The 21,587-nt window shown below is 38.9% G+C and overlaps 2 protein-coding genes and 1 pseudogene across 4 annotated transcripts in view; 2 read left to right on the top strand and 1 right to left on the bottom strand.

Moving 5' to 3' along the window:
- The window catches only part of JAK1 (Janus kinase 1), a 139,515-nt gene extending 138,072 nt beyond the window's left edge, over window positions 1–1,443 (top strand). For both annotated transcript variants that reach the window (XM_070786403.1, XM_070786404.1), the window contains exon 25: window positions 25–1,443. In XM_070786403.1, coding sequence (XP_070642504.1) covers window positions 25–135 — 111 coding nt within the window. In that variant the 3' untranslated portion in view covers window positions 136–1,443. The remainder of the gene's footprint in view (window positions 1–24) is intronic.
- The window catches only part of RAVER2 (ribonucleoprotein, PTB binding 2), a 137,201-nt gene continuing 117,053 nt past the window's right edge, over window positions 1,440–21,587 (bottom strand). For both annotated transcript variants that reach the window (XM_070786407.1, XM_070786406.1), the window contains exon 12: window positions 1,440–3,647. In XM_070786407.1, the coding sequence (XP_070642508.1) occupies window positions 3,501–3,647 (147 nt within the window). In that variant the 3' untranslated portion in view covers window positions 1,440–3,500. The remainder of the gene's footprint in view (window positions 3,648–21,587) is intronic.
- LOC109556647 (mitochondrial fission factor pseudogene) lies at window positions 14,735–15,372 on the top strand (annotated as a pseudogene).

Raw genomic sequence — 21,587 nt, forward strand, 5'->3', positions numbered from 1 at the left:
TTTACTGTTTTTTTTTTTAAATAGGTTTATCAACATATGCGAAAGTGTTGGGAATTTCAACCATCTAATCGGACAACCTTTCAGAACCTTATTGAAGGATTTGAAGCACTTCTAAGAAGCATGAGTAACATTTAAATTCTAATGTGTCCTCCTACCCCCAACCAGTACCCAAGCCATTTACAAAAATTGTTACTGGAAAAAAAGTTTGTATTCTGTCTAAAAAGATACCAGGGTACGTATCCATATATAAGGCACATATTAAGCATATTACACATGCTTAACATGTGTAAGTACTTCCTCTTTAAATTTGATACCTGTAACATAGTGACAACCAAAATATTGGAAAGCACTTAAGCACTCCTCCTTTTGGAAAGACTATATCACTGTTTGGTTAGTTTACCATCACAGTTGAAAACCAGAATGGGATTTCTCAAAACAAGAGGAGCTGACCAAAGTAGAGTCTCAAGATGATTGCTTTTTCTTAGCTGCCAGTTGATATGAAATAAATATTTTTCTGGCACATAAAGATAAGGATTGATGAATTTAGCCAATACTCTAATATGCCCTCAAATTTCAATATCTATACCATGATAGATGAAACATTCTTGAAATATAGATACCAGTTAGTATACTATTGTCTCTATACAAAGATGAGTGTATTCCTGTCAACAGTAGGACATAAACTTTGAGTTGTTTTTGCAGTGGCTTAGCTCCTGTCCCCTTGGGTGACCAGTGGTACCCATTTTTGAGAAGACTGGTCATACATACCCAGAGGGGCAGCTGTGGAATAGACACTTTGCTGCATGACATTAATTCTTGAGAACTAAACCTGTGCCAGTGCTTCCCTAAACAGTATACCCTTTAATCAGAACCGAGGCCAACAACCTGCATACATGCTTTTCAGAAATGTCAGTGTATATCCTTTTGTAACTCTACCACTTTGGGGCAAGCTGTTCCAGAATTGGTTCTGGATGCTGATTGCAAATATACCATGTACATTGCACTGTTCTTAGAGTGTTTCAGTACTTACCATACATCTACAAGAGTCGATCACTATTTTGACCATCACCCTATTGTGCAAAACTTGAAAGACCCAGCCAGAAGACTATGGAGTTCAGGATCCACTAGGCGGTTTTCAGTTTGCTTGGAGACTGCTGGGTAATCAAAATGTCAAATCTGATTCAATGTGAACTGTAGATCTTTTTTGACCAAGAGTCTGCAAAACTTTCTGTTGATGCTGTCTATTATTTGTTTGATATCATTATTTTTCCCCCTTGATCCTGAAAAGAGTTTTATGTATTGATTGGATGGCAGCAATAAACTTGCCATTTATAAATCTGTTCAATAACCCTGCATCACAAATGTCTCTGTCTGTATCAAACCTGTGGCCACTCTCTATGCACTTTGTTTACTCTTTATACAAATAAATATATGGAGCCTTCACATGCATATGCCTTTTAATATTAAGAGTTCATTTTCAAAGCATTACAAACAATTTGTTTACATAGAAAAACAACAGTATGGACTGGTGGGGAGAGCATGGGTAATGGTCCTTATACTAACACCACTTGAGTCATGTGTCATGTCTCTTATGTCCCAGTGGGGCACAGGCCAGTATGGATGGCAGACCCACACCTGTTAACTCAAAGTACCTTTTAGTTCTTTCAACCTCTTTCTGCTTATATTTCTACAATTTCCATCTTCGCTTTCTTCTCCTGTCATAGAGTTATGACAAAGCACTGAAGAGGCTCAATGCAACAGGAAAACAAGAAGTGCAGAGCATGGGGAACCCATTTTTCATCTGCTGAGTCAGAACTGAGTGATGCCCATCCTGATTTGGTTATTTATAGGTAGTATACTTACTGGAAATTATCTTAGTTTAACTTTCTAGCTGTCATTTGCCAGTAGAAGTTAATATAAGCAATACATTACAAATCATATATACCAGTTTTAAACTTCTAAAACAGGAGTGATACCCTCTATTATAAAGTCCCTCAAATACAAGATACTTAAAGATCTGATTTCAAAAAGACTAGGATCACTGAGACCCCTCAATTCTACATCATCAATTAGTGTCTCATAACAAAGAACAAACTTAGACATTCTGGATAGCAAAAGGGTTTCTCATGCATTTTGAATACCAAGGTCTTCAGGAAATGGTGATGTCAAAAGTTATGTGCAGTAAACACAGTTTTTTCGAAAGGAAGCTGGATAAAACTGGGTTAAACACCTGGGTAATTTTTCAGCCTAACACACTGCAACTGAATAAGAAACAAAGCAGAGAGAGAGGTATAGCTTATTATCTAAGAATGGTTATAAATACTGTTACCTCATAAGACCCCTTTAGAAATGGCAGAATTGACTGCTTTACTGTGGAAATAGGGCATTTGATGACCAAAACGTGTAAATTAATCATCACTATTATACGAAACAAGACTTAGAAACCTATGTTTCTTGCCACTTACTTGCAAAATTTAAGTCTTTTTGTAGGTGTAAAATAAAAGGATTAGGGAATGAATGGTATTAGATCAGGAGTCTGTGAACTTTATAAAGGGCCAGATAGTAAATATTTTATGCTTTGCAGCTACTCAGCTCTGCCACTGTAGCACAAAAATTAGCCATAGATGATATGTAAGTGAATAAGCATGGTTGTGTTTGAATAAAATTTTATGTATGGACACTGAAATATGAATTTCAAGTCATACTTTTTTTTCCTCCAAACATTTAAAAATGTAAACATCATTCTTAGCTTGCAGGCAGTACAAAAACAGGTGGAGGACTGAATTTGACCACAGGGAGTAGTTTGCCAACCCCTGAAATTATTACTAGATCACCAAAGCTACTTAAAAAAATACCTTTTCCCCCCTACAAGAGGTATTAGTGGTAAATAATATATTAAGCGTAAAGCATCGGTAGTGGTATATACCTTGGATGTCACCTCTGTGTTTGAGTTTTACAACACATGACTGGTATCGGGGGGGGTGATAATGAAGTTTTCATGTAGAGTATAATATTACCAGTCACTGCATTTTTGTACTTGCACTCTAATTCTAGTAAAAGTTCTAAAAATTTGTGAATGAGATTACTTCCAGATAAAGTAAATTGAAATGCACATTGGCTTATCAGAAATTTATTCTAAGGCTTGGGAAACCAAGACTGTTTCCCATTTTATTGCTTCACACTTCTATATATGGTGTCAAAATTATTCCCAGTCCTAAACAAGGAATATTGGAATATATGTTAATTTCCCCAATGGACTAAGTTAATAGCACATTGATTAAGATGTGTCTAATTCTAGTGGAATATGTCCTCAACTGATGTCTCTTATTGCTACTTACTTTTTTGACTTGGCAATTCTGCCTGCTGCACAACACAGTTCGTTCTGGGAAGTTATAAACCCGTAATTTAAAGGATATGGCTAGTCTGAATGTAGTTAAGGCAGCGATGAACAGCAGAGATACTGCAAAGAACCTTATGAGTTTATAAGGAGAGAACTTAACTCAGTACACTCTCTTCTTTTTTAAGTAGGTTTCCATGTAATATGCTCCTGTGCCCTGAGAATGCTGGTCAACAAATTCCACTGAACCACCTTCTGGGGCAGAGACGAGATATGATGAGCCTCGCTTTTCATTTCTTAAAGATGAGACCTATTAGAAAAAGAAACCATAACTAATGCTAAAATCTAAATTAAAATGGGTTGATTTGTTAAAGATATTTATAAGAAAAGCAATTCTACTTGTGATTTGGTATAAAAACAGAATAGCAGGATAAATAACAAAGTTGTAAAAAAACTATACAAAAGTTTCTATATCAAAGTCACGTGAGGAACTTTTGAAAAATACACAGCAGCTTCTTAATGCCCTCTGTCCCCGACTCCCCACATTTTCGGGACAGAAAAAGTGACACTGTATTGCTTCCGCTGTTGGTTCGTAGAATCAGAATACCAGTATTCCTCTGGGGAAGGAGCGTGCCTAAGGAATTGAACTGCATATCAAATTAGATGTGAAGTTCATCTAGTAGCAAAACACGTGGCAAGAGAATAAACTAGTAGGTGTAAAAACTAGCAAATGATGTCAACAAAATAGCACAATGAAACATTCCAGAGGACCGCAGGAACTCCAACTTTAGTCTACAAAATAATCACCTGGAAAGCCTGTCAAAATGCACATTTCTGAGTTCTATCTCAGATATTCTAATCCAGAAGTGTTCATGATAAGAGGGGCCAAAATGTTCCTCACAAGTAGTCACAGTAATCGATACGATAAATCTGATTATGTTTCACAACTCATGACCACCTAATTCCTCCCAGTTGTAACTTTGATATTCCTTAGTAAGTCTGTCACACATAGTATTTAATACACAAGAATGTAGAAATCAGTGTGGTACTAGCACAAAAACAAATATAGACCAGTGGAACAAGATAGAAGCCCAGAGGTAAACCCACACACTTATGGGTACCTTATCGTTGATAAAGGAGGCTTGAATAAACAATGGGGAAAAGACAATTTCTACAGTAACTGGTGGTAGGAAAACTGGACAACTGGGTGTAAAAAGAATAAAATTAGAACACTTCCTAACACCATACACAAAGATAAAATGGATTAAAGACCTACATGTCAGTCCAGAAACTATAAAGCTCCTAAAGGAAAACATACGCAGAACACTCTGACGTATACGCAAGATCCTCTAGAGTAATGGAAATAAACAATGGGGCCCAATTAAAATTTAAAGCTTTTGCACAGCAAAGGAAACAATAAACAAGGTGAAAAGACAACCCTCAGAATGGGAGAAAATAATTGCAAATGAAACTGACAAAGGATTAATCACAAGCAGCTCATGCAGCTCAACACCAGAAAACAAACAACCCAATTAAAAAGTAGGCAGAAGACCTTAATAGGCATTTCTCCAAAGAAGGCATACAGAAAGCCAATAAACATGAAAAGATGCTCAACATTGCTCTTTATTAGAGAAATGCAAATCAAAACCACAAGAGGTATCACCTCAAACTGGTCAGAATGGCCATCATCAAAAAAGCTACAAACAATAAATGCTGGAGATGGTGTGGAGAAAAGGGAACCCTCCTACACTGTTGATGGAAATGTAAATTGGTACAGCCACCATGGAGAACAGTGCAGAGATTCCTTAAAAAACTAAGAATAAAATTACCATATGACCCAACAATCCCACTACTGGGCATATTACCCTGAGAAAACCATAATTGAAAAAGACACAAGTACCCCAATGTTCACTGCAGCACTATTTACAGTAGCCAGGACACAGAAGCAACCTAGATGTCCATCAACAGATGAATGGGTAAAGAAGCCGTGGTACATATATACAAGGGAATACTAGCCATAAAAAGGAACACATTTGAGTCAGTTCTAATGAGACTGGATGAACCTAGAGCCTATTATACAGAGGGAAGTCAGAAAGAGAATACTGTATACTAACACATATATATGGAATCTAGATAGACGGTACTGATGAACCTATTTGCAGGGCAGCAACGGAGACACAGAACAGACTTGTGGACACAGCGGGGGAAGGAGACGGACGAACTGAGAGTAGCATTACTGTGCAGAATAGACAGCCAGTGGGGATTTGCTGTGTGACAAGAGGAGTGCAACCCAGTGCTCTGTGACAGCCTAGAAGGGTGGGATGCGGGGGAGGTGGGGGGCGGTTCAAGAGAGGGGGGACATATATACCTATGGCTGATTCATGTTGCTGTATGGCAGAGGCCAACACAATATTGTAAAGCAATTATTCTCCAATTAAAAACATTTAAAAAAAAATGTAGAAATGACTCATAAGGAAGGCGTCTAGAAGTGCAGAAGAGCCTTCTCACATTACAATTAAAATTAACAATAATGGCCACAATTTTTAAAACCAGATTCAACTTCAAAGGGGACAGACAAGGAGTCTGTCTACCCTTGTAGATGAAGCCATTCGCAATCACCCATGGTAATTCACCCAAGGTAAAGATGACCAAGGAGGCTCTAGAGCGCCTCTCCTCCTCCCATGGATATGCCAGATGTACACACATGTAGAACAGTTCCTTCTAAAAAAGATCCAGAAGCTAGCTGAGCAGCTCTTACATATTAAACAAACGAGAAAATACCAAAATAGTAGGAAAGGCTGAGATCACTCTCATGATACATCCCAACCCTGGCACAGCACTGCATCAGGAGAGAACTCCCAGTTCTTAGCTTCTCCCTGAGCACTGAAGCATTCAGACTCCACCTCTAGTACTCTTAACTTTGAAGACTCCCACTTGAGGTACAGGTTCCCCAAAATCCTTAGCCCTGAAAGCCAACAGGGCATGTGTTTATGAGATCCACAAAGCTATAGAAAATAAACATTCTTGATGGTCACAGCTCACTGTGACCTGACCCTCAGGGCCAGGTGCAGAGGAAGCAGGTAAAATAGTCCATCTCCCTGTCTTCCCCTGTAAAAGGCTTATCCACATGCTTTAAAAGCTGCTGCCTAAGACCTAGCTCCTACTCTAGCAGGTGCTAGGGGCAGCTGCAGCCTTCCCCAGAGACTGGGGAAGTTGAAGGACACCTCTCCCATCTCCTTCCAGCCCACTCCAATCACTAGTATCTCCCTGGAAGGAGTTTTTACACTGTGCCCCAACTTTTATGTCTGATACCCAAGGAACTGTCCCTGGGTCATCTGGTTTTGAAAGCCAATGGGGCTTGCATTCGTGAATTCTACAGGATTATAGCAAACAAAATACAATTCTTAATGGATGCAGGTACCACCACCCCTAATCCCTAGTGACTGTACACCTGTGCTCAGCACAAAGGGAACAGGTAAAAAAAAAAAAAAAAAAAAAGCCCATTTCCTTTTCTCCCTGCACAGGGCTTAACTACATGCTCTCAGCTGCAGCCTCAGGGTCCAGGGTCTAATCAGCCTGCATCTAGGTGCTAACTGTAGTCCCCACCTTTGGATATACAAGTCTTAGCATATCCTCTAAATAAGCTACTAAAGGCAAAGAAGTAGGCTCAAAGAAAATAGTCACAAAAGGTTGAAAGCCAATTAAGAGCTCAGGCTGGGCTGAGCAACAGGGTTCATCTCCTACAAGAGACCATTCATTCAAGACTGGAAGAGGTGGCTGTTTTGTATAATGCATAGAGACAATAAAAAAGAAAGGTAATGTTCCAGATGTGCCATGATAAATACCCAGAACAGATCTAATGAACGAAGTGACTTACCTGAGAGTTCAAAACAGTGGTTGTAAAAATGCTTACCGAGGTCAAAAGATCAATGCATGAACAAAGAATTGCAACAAAGATAGAAAATATTAAAAATTGCTAAATAGAAATCACAAAATTTATGAATATAACAAATGCAAAATGAAAATGAGACATCACCTCACACATGTTAGAACAGTTATCATAAAAAATTGGACCAAGCAATTCCACTCCCTGGGTTGGGATTAAACAAAAACACAAATTTAAAAAGTTATATACACCCCAATGTTCATATTAGCATTACTAAACAAGAGTGCCAAAGAATGCTCAAACTACCACACAATTGCACTCATCTCACACGCTAGCAAAGTAATGCTCAAAATTCTCCAAGCCAGGCTTCAGCAATACATGAACCGTGAACTTCCAGATGTTCAAGCTGGTTTTAGAAAAGGCAGAGGAACCTGAGATCAAATTGCCAACATCTGCTGGATCATGGAAAAAGCAAGAGAGTTCCAGAAAAACATCTATTTCTGCTTTATTGACTATACCAAAGCCTTTGACTGTGTGGATCACAATAAACTGTGGAAAATTCTGAAAGAGATAGGAATACCAGACCACCTGACCTGCCTCTTGAGAAACCTGTATGCAGGTCAGGAAGCAACAGTTAGAACTGGACATGGAACAACAGACTGGCTCCAAATAGGAAAAGGAGTATGCCAAGGCTGTATATTGTCGCCCTGCTTATTTAACTTATATGCAGAATACATCATGAAAAATGCTGGGCTGGATGAAGCACAAGCTGGAATCAAGATTGCCAGGAAAATATCAATAACCTCAGATATACAGATGACACCCTTATGGCAGAAAGTGAAGAAGAACTAAAGAGCCTCTTGATGAAAGTGAAAGAGGAGAGTGAAAAAGTTGGCTTAAAGCTCAACATTCAGAAAACTAAGATCATGGCATCTAGTCCCATCACTTCATGGCAAATAGATAGGGAAACAGTGGAAACAGTGGCTGACTTTATCATTTTGGGCTGCAAAATCACTGCAGATGATGACTGCAGCCATGAAATTAAAAGACGCTTTACTCCTTGGAAGGAAAGTTATGACCAACCTGGATAGCATATTAAAAAGCAGAGACATTACTTTGTCAACAAAGGTCCATCTAGTCAAAGCTATGGTTTTTCCAGCAGTCATGTATGGATATGAGAGTTGGACTAGAGTGGACTAGAGTGGACTCAGAGTGGACTAAGAAAGCTGAGTGCCCAAGAATTGATGCTTTTGAATTGTGGTTTTGGAGAAGACTCTTGAGAGTCCCTTGGAATGTAAGGAGATCTAACCAGTCCATCCTAAAGGAAATCAGTCCTGAATATTCATTGGAAGGACTGATGTTGAAGCTGAAACTCCAATACTTTAGCCATCTGATGCAAAGAGCGGACTCACTTGAAAAGACCCTGATGCTGGGAAAGATTGAAGGTGGGAGGAGAAGCAGACAACAGAGGATGAGATGACTGGATGGCATCACCAACTCAATGGACATGAGTTTGAGTGGACTCCGGGAGTTGGTGATGGACAAGGAGGCCTAGGGCGCAGCAGTCCATGGGACAGCAAGGAGTTGGACATGACTGAGCGACTGAACTTAACTAGGAGTCAAGACATGGAAGTAACTCAAAACTCAAGTGCCCATCAGGAGATGATTGGATTGAGGAGATGTGTTTTCTACATATCTCTATCTATCCTCTTCCCTGGTGGCTCAGTGGTAAAGAATCTGCCTGCTAATGCAGGAGATGTGGATTCAATCCCCAGGCTGGGAAGAACCCTGGAGAAGGAAATGGCAACCCACACCAGTATTCTTGCCTGGGCAATCCCATGGACAGAGGGGCCTAATGGGCTAAAGTCTATGAGGTTGCAAAGAGTTGGATATGACTTGGTGACTAAAAAACCAACAAAATCTACCTATATATAAACACACACATATAGATATGTATGTGTGTATGTATATGTATATACAATGTATATATACTATATGTATACTTAACCATAAAAAGGAATAAAATACTGCTATTTGCAGCAATGTGAATGGACCTAGGAAATACTATGGAGAGTGAAGTAAGTCAGAGAAAGACAAATACTGTACTATATAATATCACGTATAAATAGAATCTAAAAAAATAATACAAATGAATGTATATGCAAAATAGAAATAGACTAACAGGTACAGCAAATAAACTATGGTCACCAAAGGGGAGATGGAAGGGAAGAGGGGCAAATTAGGGGTATGAGGTTAACAAACTAATACATACAAAACAGAAAAGCAACAAGGATATAATGTACAGCAAAGGGAATTATAGTGATTTATCTTACAATAATCTGTAAGAGTATAATCTGCAAACACTGACTCACAAAGTGATACACCTGAAGCTAAATACTGTAAATCAACTATTCTTCAATAAACAGTTTTTAAACTTGAAATGTAAATGGATTAAATTGTCTGATCAAAAGACAAAGTGCCTGATGGAAAAAAATCAAAGCCAAACTATATGTGGACTGAGAGTCTCACCAGCTTAAAGGACACACACAGACTGAAAAGTGAAGGGATGTCAAAGCATATTCTTTGCAAATGAAAACAGAAAACAAAGGTAGCTGTACTTACATTAAACAAAATAAACTTCAACCTAAAAAATTTAACGAGACAAAAAGGTCATTATAAAAGATAAGCCAGTTAATCAAAAGGATGTGACAGTTGTAAATATGAGCCCCAAACAAGAATACTTAAATATATATAAAGCAAATAATGATTGTGTAGGGAGAAAAAGAGCAGTGTAATATCAGGGAACTTAAATACTCCACTTTCAAAAACAGATCATTTAGCCAGAAAAATCAGCAAGAAAACATTGGACTTACACTGCATGTTGGACGAGATGAACCTGAAAGACGTAACTTTCCGTCTGAACAAGAATCAAATGCACACTTTTCTCAGGCTCACACAGAACATTCTTCAGGATACATCATATGTTAGGCCACATGTCTTAATAAATTTAAAACGATTGAAATCCTATCTGGCATCTTTTTCAAACATGATTGTATGAAACTAGAAATCAATTCTAAGAAGAAAATTGGAGAGTTCACAAATATGTTGACCTTAAACAACATACTCCTGAACAACCACTGGATCAAAGAAGAAATAAAAAAATACTTTGAGACAAATGAAAATGGAAACAAAACATAGCAAAACTTACAAGATATAGCAAAAGCAGTTCTAAAAGGGAAGTTTATAGTGATAAACACTTACAGGAAGAAAGAACATCTTGAACAACTATCTTTATATCTTGAGGAATTAGAGAGGAATAAACTAAGTTCCACTGGAGGAGGAAATGGCAACCCACTCCAGTATTCTTGCCTGAAAAATTCCAGGACAGAAAAGCCTGGCAGGCTATATATAGTCCATAGGGTTGCAAAGAGTGGACTGAGCCCAGTCCCACCAAAGTAAGCTCCAAGCTACGCAAGAGGAAGGAAGTAATAGGGAGTGGAAATAAATGAAATAGAGATTAAAAAGACAACAGAAAAGATTAATGAAACTAAGAGCTGTTTTTAAAAAAAGATTAACTAGACAAACGTTTAATCAGACTTACTAAGAAAAAGAGAACTTACATCAAGACATAAATGAAAAAGGAGATATTACAACTGATACCACAAAAATACAAAAGATCATAAAGACCACTATGAATTTCTTACATGCCAGCAAGTTGGATAACTTAGAAGAAATGGACTAATTCCTAGAAAAAACTTAGCAAGACTGGATCATGAGGAAACAGGAAAACAGAATAAATTACTAGTAAGGAAACTGAACCAGTAATCGGAAATCTCCCAGAAAAAAAAAAAAACAAAGTTCAGGGACAGACAGTTTCACTGGTGAATTCCACAAAACATTTAAAGACTAATTAATACTAATCCATCTCAATCTCTTCCAAAAAAACAGAAAAGGAAATAACACTTTCACATTATTTTTACAAGGTCAGCTTTACCTTATCAAAGGCAGACAAAGACAGTACAAAGAAAGAAACTACAGGCCTGTATTCCTGATGAACAGTTACAAAACTCCTCATAAAGTATTAGCAAATTGAATTCAACAATAGATTAAAAGGATCAAATTGGATTTATTCCAGCGGTACATGGATGGTTCATGTCAATAAAATAAAACATGACATATACCACATTCACAAAATAAAGGATAAAGATCATATCATCATCTCAATAGATGCAGAAAGAGCATTTGACAAAATTCAACAACCATTTGTGATTTAAAAAGTCAGCAAACTGGGTATTGAGGCACTGCACATCAACATAATAAAGGCCATATATGTCAAACCCACAGAAAACAACCTACGCAATGGTGCAATGCGGAAAGCTTTCCTCTAAGACAAGGACACCACTGTCACCAATTTTATTCAACACAGTACTGGAAGCCAGAGCAATTAGACAAGAAACAGAAATAAAAGGCATTCAAATTAGAAATGAAGAAGTAAAACTATCACTGTTAGCAGATGATATACTGTATTTAGAAAACACTAAAGAATCCACAAAAAAACTGTTAGAAATATTGGGTTGGCCAAAAAGTTTGTTGTTTTCTCTGTAATATCTTATGGAAAACCCCAGTGAACTTTTTGACCAGCCCAAGAATAAACAGAGTTCCAAAGAATAGCACGGAGAGATAAGAAAGCCTTCCTCGGTAATCAGTTGAAAGAAATAGAGAAAACAATAGAATGGGAAAGACTAGAGATCTCTTCAAGAAAATCAGAGATACCAAGGGGACATTTCATGCAAAGATGGGCTCGATAAAGGACAGAAATGGTATGGACTTAACAGAAACAGAAGATATTAAGAAGAGGTGGCAAGAATACACAGAAGAACTGTACAAAAAAGATTGTCATGACCCAGATAATCACAATGGTGTGATAACTCACCTAGAGCCAGACATCCTGGAGTGCGAAGTCAAGTGGGCCTTATAAAGCATCACTACAAACAAAGCTAGTGGAGGTGATGGAATTCCAGCTGAGCTGTTTCAAATGCTGAAAGATGATGCTGTGAAAGTCCTGCACTCAGTATGCCAGCAAATTTGGAAAACTCAGCAGTGGCCACAGGACTGGAAAAGGTCAGTTTTCATTCCTATCCCAAAGAAAGGCAATGCCAAAGAATGCTCAAACTACTGCACAATTGCACTCATCTTACATGCTAGTAAAGTAATGCTCAAAATTCTCCAAGCCAGGCTTCAACAGTATGCGAACTGTGAACTTCCAGATGTTCAAGCTGGATTTAGAAAAGGCAGAGGAACCAGAGATCAAATTGCCAACATCTGCTGGATCATTGAGAAAACAAGAGAATTCCTGAAAAACATCTACTTCTGCTTCATTGACCTTGCCAAAGCCTTTGACTGTGTGGATCACAACAAACTGGAAAATTCTTCAAGAGATGGGAATACTAGACCACCTTACCTGCTTCCTGAGAAATCTGTATCCAGGTCAGGAAGCAACAATTAGAACTGGACATGGAACAACAGACTGGTTCCAAACAGGGAAAGGAGCATGTCAAGGTTGTATACTGTCACCCTGCTTATTTAATTTATATGCAGAGTGTATCATACAAGATGCTGGGCTGGATGAAGCACAAGCTGGAATCAAGACTGCCAGAAGAAATATCAATTTTATGGCAGAAAGTGAAGAACTAAAGAGCCTCTTGATGAAAGTGAAAAGAGGAGAGTGAAAAAGCTGGCTTAAAACTCAACATTCAGAAAACTAAGATCATGGCATCCAGTCCCATCACTTCATGGCAAATAGATGGGGAAACAATGGAAACAGTGACAGACTTTTTTGGGGGGCTCCAAAATCACTGCATGACTGCAGCCATGAAATTAGAAGACACTTGCTCCTTGGAAGAAAAGTTATGACCAACCTAGACAAAGCAGAGACATTACTTTGCCAACAAAGGTCCATCTAGTCAAAGCTATGGTTTTTCCAGTAGGCTTGTATGGATGTGAGAGTTGAACTATAAAGAAAGCTGAGTGCCAAAAATTGATGCTTTTGAACAGTGGTATTGGAGAAGACTCTTGAGAGTCCCTCGGACTGCATGGAGGTCTAACCAGTCCATCCTAAAGGAAATCAGTTCTGAATATTCTTTGGAAGGACTGATGGTGAAGTTGAAACTCCAATGCTTTGGTTACCTGATGTGAAGAACTGACTCATTGGAAAAGACCCTAATGCTGAGAAAGACTGAAGGTGGGAGGAAAAGGGGACAACAGAGGATGAGATGGTTGGATGGCATCACTGACTTGATTGACGTGAATTTGAGCAAGCTTTGGGAGTTTGTGATGGACAAGGAAGCCTGGCATGCTACAGTCCATGGGGTCACAAACAGTCAGACACGACTAAACGACTGAACTGAATAATAAACAATTTCAATAAAGTTGTAGAGTACAAAATCAATATAAAAAATCAATTTCTTCTCTATACACTAACAATGAATTACCCAAAAAACAAATTAAGACTACTTAGGAATAAATTTTACCAAGGTGAGAAATTGTACACTGAAAATGTAGGAAAGATGACACAAATAAATGGAAAGATATTCTGTGTTCATGGACTGGAGGTATTATTATTATTAAAATGTCCATACTGACCAACCTAGACAGCATATTAAAAAGTAGAGACATTACTTTGTCAACAAAGGTCCGTCTAGTCAAGGCTATGGTTTTTCCAGTAGTCATGTATGGATGTGAGAGTTGGACTGTAAAGAAAGCTGAGTGCCAAAGAATTGATGCTTTTGAACTGTGGTGTTGGAGAAGACTCTTGAGAGTCCCTTGGACTGCAAGGAAATCCAACCAGTCCATCCTAAAGGAGATCAGTCCTGGGTGTTCATTGGAAGGACTGATGTTGAAGCTGAAACTCCAATACTTTGGCCACCTGATGCAAAGAGCTGACTCATTGGAAAAGACCCTGATGCTGGGAAAGATTGAGGACAGGAGGAGAAGGGGACAACAGAGGATGAGATAGTCGGATGGCATCACCGACTCAATGGACATGGGTTTGGGTAGACTCCAGGAGTTGGTGATGGACAGGGAGGCCTGGCGTGCTGTAGTTCATGGGGTTGCAAAGAGCTGGACACGACTGAGTGACTGAACTGAACTAACCCAAAGCAATCTACAGATTCAATGCAATTCCTATGAAAATGCCAAAGGCTTTTTTCATAGAAATAGAAAAAATCTTAAAATTTGGAACCTGGCTCTCTGGCCAGTGATTTGCCTGGGCATCTCCATGCACTGGGCCAGCGGCCTCTGAGACCATCTACAGGAGTGCACAGGGAGCCAGCAGGTGGTAGCCCTCACCAGGGACCCTCCAGTGAGCCCAGGGGGACAAAATCCAGCATATGCATATTGAGACAAGTCGAAAGATTTATTATGAGGCACAGAAGCAGATAGTGCCAAAAAGCAAGCAGTAGTTGGTACACATTTAGAGTAGGGCAGCATTTCCTTCTCCCACTGCTGCTCAGATGGCAGACATTAGTCAAATTCAGTATGAAATGGCATTCACTGAAGGCATTAGTGAATGAGGGTCCTGGAAAAATTTAAGGTAGCACCACCAAATGCTGACCTGGAACAAGGATTCCAAGAAGGAGTTTCAAATGCTAGTGTGATTCTGCAGTTCCAGAGAGAATTGTTGTAGCCAGAATTCCATTTTCAAGACAAGCAGACCTTGACCTTATACAATCAACTCCCTTTAAGGCTATGGCACTAAAAATACCACATCGTGTACTTATGCTAAGTGAGAGATCACTAAATTTTCTGGATTTAGAAAGACCTCCTCCAACCTCTCAAAATGAAGAAAGTCATGTAGCTGGCAGCCTAAAAAGAGCGCTCTCTGAGTGGAAAATGCTGTTAGCCAAAATGGCCAGCTGGTCAGAAGTGACTCCATGTATGGCATTTCAAATACGGACGCAACTATTAAAGGAACTTCAGAGGACTGACAGTTGTAGATACAGCTTCATTAAGACGACAGATAATCAAGCTAAACAGACACCTACAACTTCTAGAAGAGGAGACCAAAGAACGTGCTAAAAGAGAAATGGCCATGTACTCAATTACTACAGCATTCTAACTGCTTAATAGCTGGCTCTGGTTTTGCTGCTAGAGGTAACCTCAACTCTCAGAAATATTGTCTCAACAGCTGCAAATATAAAAAATTTTTTATTTGTTTCTGTCTTTGCATTACATGCTGTTTCACAGTCTATGCCCTGAAAATGTTATTTCTCCCAGAGAGGAGTGGGGAAGGACTTCTATTTGGAAAGGTAAAGGTATCTGTCACTTGACCGTATTTACTTTTAACCAGTTCTGCCATGACACCTACTTAAAATTCTCACTTTGCATGTGATGTAAATAGGATCGAGTTTTTTTTAAGGAATTTTTTTTTTTTTTTTGCCTCATCAGTCTGCACAACTAATTATGAATGGGAGAGAAAGTGTACAGAAAATGGATTTAGAGAAATGTCTGTAAAGAACAGTATGATACAGTCATAAAAACTGACACATAGATCAGTGGAACAGAATCAGTTCAGTTCAGTCGCTCAGTCGTGTCCAACTCTTTGCGACCCCATGAATCTCAGCACGCCAGGCCTCCCTGTCCATCACCAACTCCCGGAGTTCACTCAGACTCACATCCATCAAGTCAGTGATGCCATCCAGCCATCTCATCCTCTGTCGTCCCCTTCTCCTCCTGCCCTCAATCCCTCCCAGCATCAGAGTCTTTTCCAATGAGTCAACTCTTCGCATGAGGTCGCCAAAGTACTGGAGTTTCAGCTTTAGCATCATTCCTTCCAAAGAAATCCCAGGGCTGATCTCCTTCAGAATGGACTGGTTGGATCTCCTTACAGTCCAAGGGACTCTCAAGAGTCTTCTCCAACACCACAGTTCAAAAGCATCAATTCTTTGGTGCTCAGCTTTCTTCACAGTCCAACTCTCACATCCATACATGACCACTGGAAAACCATAGCCTTGACTAGACGGACCTTTGTTGGCAAAGTAATGTCTCTGCTTTTGAATATGCTATCTAGGTTGGTCATAACTTTTCCTCCAAGGAGTATGTGGAACAGAATAGAGACCCCCAAAATGAACTCATGTTATATGGTCAATTAATTTATGACAAAGGAGTCAAGAATATACAGTTTGGAAAGGATACCTCTTCAATAAAAGGTGTTTGGAAAATTGGATAACCATATGAAAAAGAATGAAACAGGATCACTACTTACAAAATACTGAAAAGTCAACTCAAAATGGATTAAAGACTTGAATGTACAACCTGAAACCATAAAACTCCCATAAGAAAACATAATGGGTAAGAAGCTACTTGCCATTGGTCTTTGCAGTGATGTTTTGTATTTAACAGCAAAAGAAAAGGTAACAAAAGCAAAAATAAATGTGATTACATCCTAAAGTATTCCTAATGTGATTTACTCCTAAGTATTCCTAATCCTTTTACAAACTAAAAAGATTCTACACAGCAAAAACAACCATCAACAAAATGAAAATTCGACCTATGAAACAGAAGAATATATTTGCAAACCACATATCTGTTAAGGGATTAATATTCAAAATATTCTTGGAACATACACAACTGAATAGCCAAAAAATCCCCAGTTAAAAGTGGGTAAAACATCTAAATAGACATTATTCAATAAAAAAATACAGATGGCCAACAGATACATAAAAAGTACTCATTCTCACTAATTGTTATTCATTCACTAAGACGTGTCCAGCTCTTTGCAACTCCATAGACTGCAGCATACCAGGGTTCCCTGTCCTTCATCCTCTCCTGGTGTTTGCTCTAACTCATGTCCATTGAGTCTGTGATGCCATCTAACCATCTCATTCTCTGTCACTCACTTCTCCTTGCCCTCTTATCACTGGGGAGATGCAAACTGAAACCACCTTACACAGGTTAGAAGTCTATTATAAAAAAAAGATGAGATAACAAATGCAGGCAAATATGGGAGAAAAGGTAATTCCTGTACACTGTTGGAATGTAAACTTGTACAGGCACTATAGAAAACAGTGCAGAAATTAAAAATTGAACTACCATTTGATCCAGCAATCCAACTTCTGAACATATTCTGATTTCCTTTGGTAGCAAAATAATTAACTTGAAGTGATATTTGTTCTCTCACATTCATAAAATCATTATTCAAATAGACATGGTATAGAGAAAACCTAAGTGGATGAAGAAAATAAAGAAAATGTGGCATGTGTGTAGTGATTTGCATTTCCCTATGTATATATACATACACTGAAGTAGGAAATGGCAACCAACTCCAGTATTCTTGCCTGGAAAAACCCGTGGTCAGAGGAACCTGGTGGGCTATAGTCCATGGGGTCGCAAAGAGTTGGACATGACCTAGTGACTGAGCACATATATGTACACAGAGTGGACCATTATTTAGCCTTAAAGAAAGAAATCTTGTCATTTGTAACAACATAGATGAACCCAGAAGGCGTTATGCTAAATGAAATATTTTTAAAGAAGTAAGAAAATGAAAGTCAATCTCATGGAAACAGAGTAAAAAAGTGGTTGCCAGTGGCTACAGAGTGGGGGAAATAGGACAAGGTTAGAAAAACAGCATAAACTTTCAGTTATAAGATGAATAAAGTCTGAAAATCTAATTTGTAATATGGTGACTATAGTTGATAACACTGTATTGTACAACTGAAACTTGCTAAGATGGAAAACTTGTATGTTTTCATAAGTAAAGTGAGGTAATGGATGCATTAATTTAGTCAATGAGGAGACCTCTTTCACAATGTACATGTATATCAGATTATCATTTTGCTGTATACTTTCAATGACTTACAATTTTGTCAATTATACTTCAATAAACTTGGATAAAATAATGAATTTTTTTTTTTTTAAAGAGGCAAGGTAGCTCCCTAGTGGTCCAGTGACTAAGAATCCTCCTGCCAATCAGGGGACACACGTTCACTCCTGTCCAATAACATTCCACATGCCTTCAGTTCAATTCAGTTCAGTCACTCAGTTGTGTCCAACTCTGCAACACCATGGACTACAGCAAGCCAGGCTTCCCTGTCCATCAGCAACTCCCGGAGCTTGCTCAAACTCACATCCATTGAGTCGGTGATGCCATCCAACCATCCCATCCTCTGTTGTCCCCTTCTCCTCCCGCCTTCAATCTTTCCCAGCATCAGGATCTTTTCAAATGAGTCAGTTCTTAACATCAGGTGGCCAAAGTATTGGAGTTTCAGCTTCAGTATCAGTCCTTCCAATGAACATTCAGGACTGATTTCCTTTAGGATTGACTGGTTGGATCCTTGCAATCTAAGAGACTCTCAAGAGTCTTCTCCAACATCACAGTTCAAAAGTATCAATTCTTCAGCACTCAGCTTTCTTTATAGTCCAGCTCTCACATCCATACATTACTACTAGAAAAACCATAGTTTTGACTAGACAGACCTTTGTTGGCAAAGTGATGTCTCTGCTTTTTAATATGCTGTCTAGGTTGGTCATAGCTTTTCTTCCAAGGAGCAAGCATCTTTTAATTTCATGGCTGCAGTCACCATCTGCAGTGATTCTGGAGCTCAAGAAAATAAAGTTTGTCACTGTTTCCATTGTTTCCCCATCTATCTGCCATGAAGTGATGGGACCGGATGCCATAATCCTAGTTTTCTGAATGTTGAGCTTTAAGCCAACATTTTCACTCTCATCTTTCACTTTCATCAAGAGGCTCTTTAGTTCTTCACTTTCTGCCATAAGGGTGGTGTTACCTGTGTATCTAAGGTTATTGATATTTCTCCCAGCTATCTTGATTCCAGCTTGTGCTTAATCCAGCCCAGCATTTCGCATGATGTACTCTGCATATAAGTTAAATAAGCAGGGTGACATTATACAGATTTGCCATACTCCTTTCCCTATTTGGAACCAGTCTGTTGTTCCATGTCCAGTTCTAACTGTTGCTTCTTGACCTGCATACAGATTTCTCAGGAGGCAGATCAGGTCGTCTGGTATTCCCATCTCTTTCAGAATTTTCCACAGTTTGTTGTGATCTACACAGTCAAAGGCTTTGGTGTTGTCAATAAAGCAGAAATAGATGTTTTTCTGAAACTCTCTTGCTTTTTTGATGATCCAGCAGATGTTGGCAATTTGATCTCTGGTTCCTCTGCCTTTTCTAAAACCAGCTTGAACATCTGGAAGTTCATGGTTCACATACTATGCACAGCTAAGCCCATGGGCCACAATTACTAAAGCCTGAGCTCTAGAGCCCACGCTCTCCAACAAGAGAAGCCATCACCAAGAGAAGGCCACACACCACAATGGACGAGCAACTTCCCCTCACCAAAACTGCATGCATCAATGAAGAGTCTGTGCATTGCAACGAAGACCCAGCGCAACCAATAAATAAATAAAAGTTTAAAAAATTTAAAAAGATGATGGAAGACTGGAAATCAGAAATCCATCTACCTTGGTACTTTATTTTGATGTAGTCTACTCTTGTGACACTCCAGTAAAATCCTTCTTCACATAGGCATTTAAAGGAATGTTTCACAAAGTGAAACAGATTAGCAAAGAATTTGGTTTTAACTCCTGTGTCAAAATTTTTCCAGGTGATAAAGTGTATAATATATTTGATGTTTGCTCTGAAATAATGGGAAAGGGAACAGGTGGGAGTAAAGATGAGAGGAGCCCGGCTGTGAGGTGATAAATCATTAAAACTGTGTCAGTGGGTACAAGAAACTCCACCAGTTCCAGTTCAAAACGGTGACACAGGTGCATCCTGAACTGATCTCCACCCACAGACACCCCGAATCTACAGCTGCATATGGAACAGTTTCCTCTGAAAGAAACCAAAAAACGAGATAAGTTACTCCTACACATTGAGCAAATGAGAAAAAAGAAAGACAGGCCACACCACAATGGGGAGGAGAGGCTGAGAGACTGTCTCACCATAAACCCCACCCTCAGAGCAGCAACTCATAACTGGGCGGGAATTCACAACCCCGAGCATCCCCCTAAGAAGTGAAAGGTTTGAACCCAAGCTGGTACTTCAACTTTTTAAATTTTTTTATTGAAGTATAGTTGACTTACAGTGTTGTGTTAATTGCTGGTGTATAGCAAAGTGATTCAGTTATTATCATGTGTATGTATGTGTGTGTGCTGTATTGCATATTCTTTTCCATATGGTTCATTATAAGATATTGAATATAGTTCCCTGTACTATGCAGTATGACCTTGTTGTCTATCCATTTTATAGATTAATATAATCATTTATATTTGCTAATTCCAAACTCCCAATCATCCCTCCCCCACCCTACCCCCTTCTCCCACCTGGCAACCAAAGTCTTTTCTCTATGTCTATGAGTCTGTTTCTGTTTCATAGATTGATTCATTTGTGTTATATTTTAAATGCCACATATAAGTGATATCATATGACATTTGTCTAACTTCCTTCATTTAGTATGATAATCTCTTGGTCCACTCATGCTGATGAAATGGCACTATTTCATTCTTTATTTTATGGCTGAGTAGTATTCCACGGTGTATATATACACCTCTTCTTTATTTATTCATCTGTTGATGGACATTTAGGTTGCTTCCATGGCTTGACTATTGTAAATAATGCTGCTTTAAACATTGGTTGGCACTTCAACTTATAAGTTCTGTGTCTGAGAGATGAGCCCCCAAAATATCTAGTGTGGAAATTCAGAGGATGAGATGGTTAGATATCATCTAACTGCTCAATGAACATGAATTTGAGCAAACTCTGGGAGACAGTGAAGGACAGGGGAGCCTGGTGTGCTGCAGTTCATGAGGCTGCAAAGATTTGGACGCGACTTAGTGACTGAGCAGCCACAACAACCTCAAGTTCTGGCTTCTAATCAGCCTGAATCCAGGTGCTAAGATCTGCCCTCTTGGGGACAGTGACAGGTCTGGCACACACTCAGCTCCTTGCAGGCACTAAGAATAAAGTAGGCTGCTTGGACAATCATATGTTCAAGACACAACCAAGAGCCAGGGCAGGACTGCTCCTTCAAGTCTTGGAAAGGCGTAGATTTACCTAATGCATAGAAACCAACACAGAGAATCAAGGAAAATGAAGAAACAGGGATATGTTCCAAATAAAAGAACAAGATGAAGCCTCAGAAAAAGACCTTAATGAAAGTGACATAAGTAATTTACTCTATAAATAGAGTTCAAAACAATGATCGTAAAGATGCTCACTAAACTCAGGAGAACAATGGATCAACAAATTTAGAATTTCAACAGAGGTAGAAAATGTAAGAAAGTACCAAACAGAAAATACAGACCTGAAAAATTTAGTAATGAAACTGAAAAATACAATAGAGG

The sequence above is a fragment of the Bos indicus genome, chromosome 3 (genome assembly GCF_029378745.1).
Source record: "Bos indicus isolate NIAB-ARS_2022 breed Sahiwal x Tharparkar chromosome 3, NIAB-ARS_B.indTharparkar_mat_pri_1.0, whole genome shotgun sequence".
NCBI classification, from domain to species: domain Eukaryota; kingdom Metazoa; phylum Chordata; class Mammalia; order Artiodactyla; family Bovidae; genus Bos; species Bos indicus.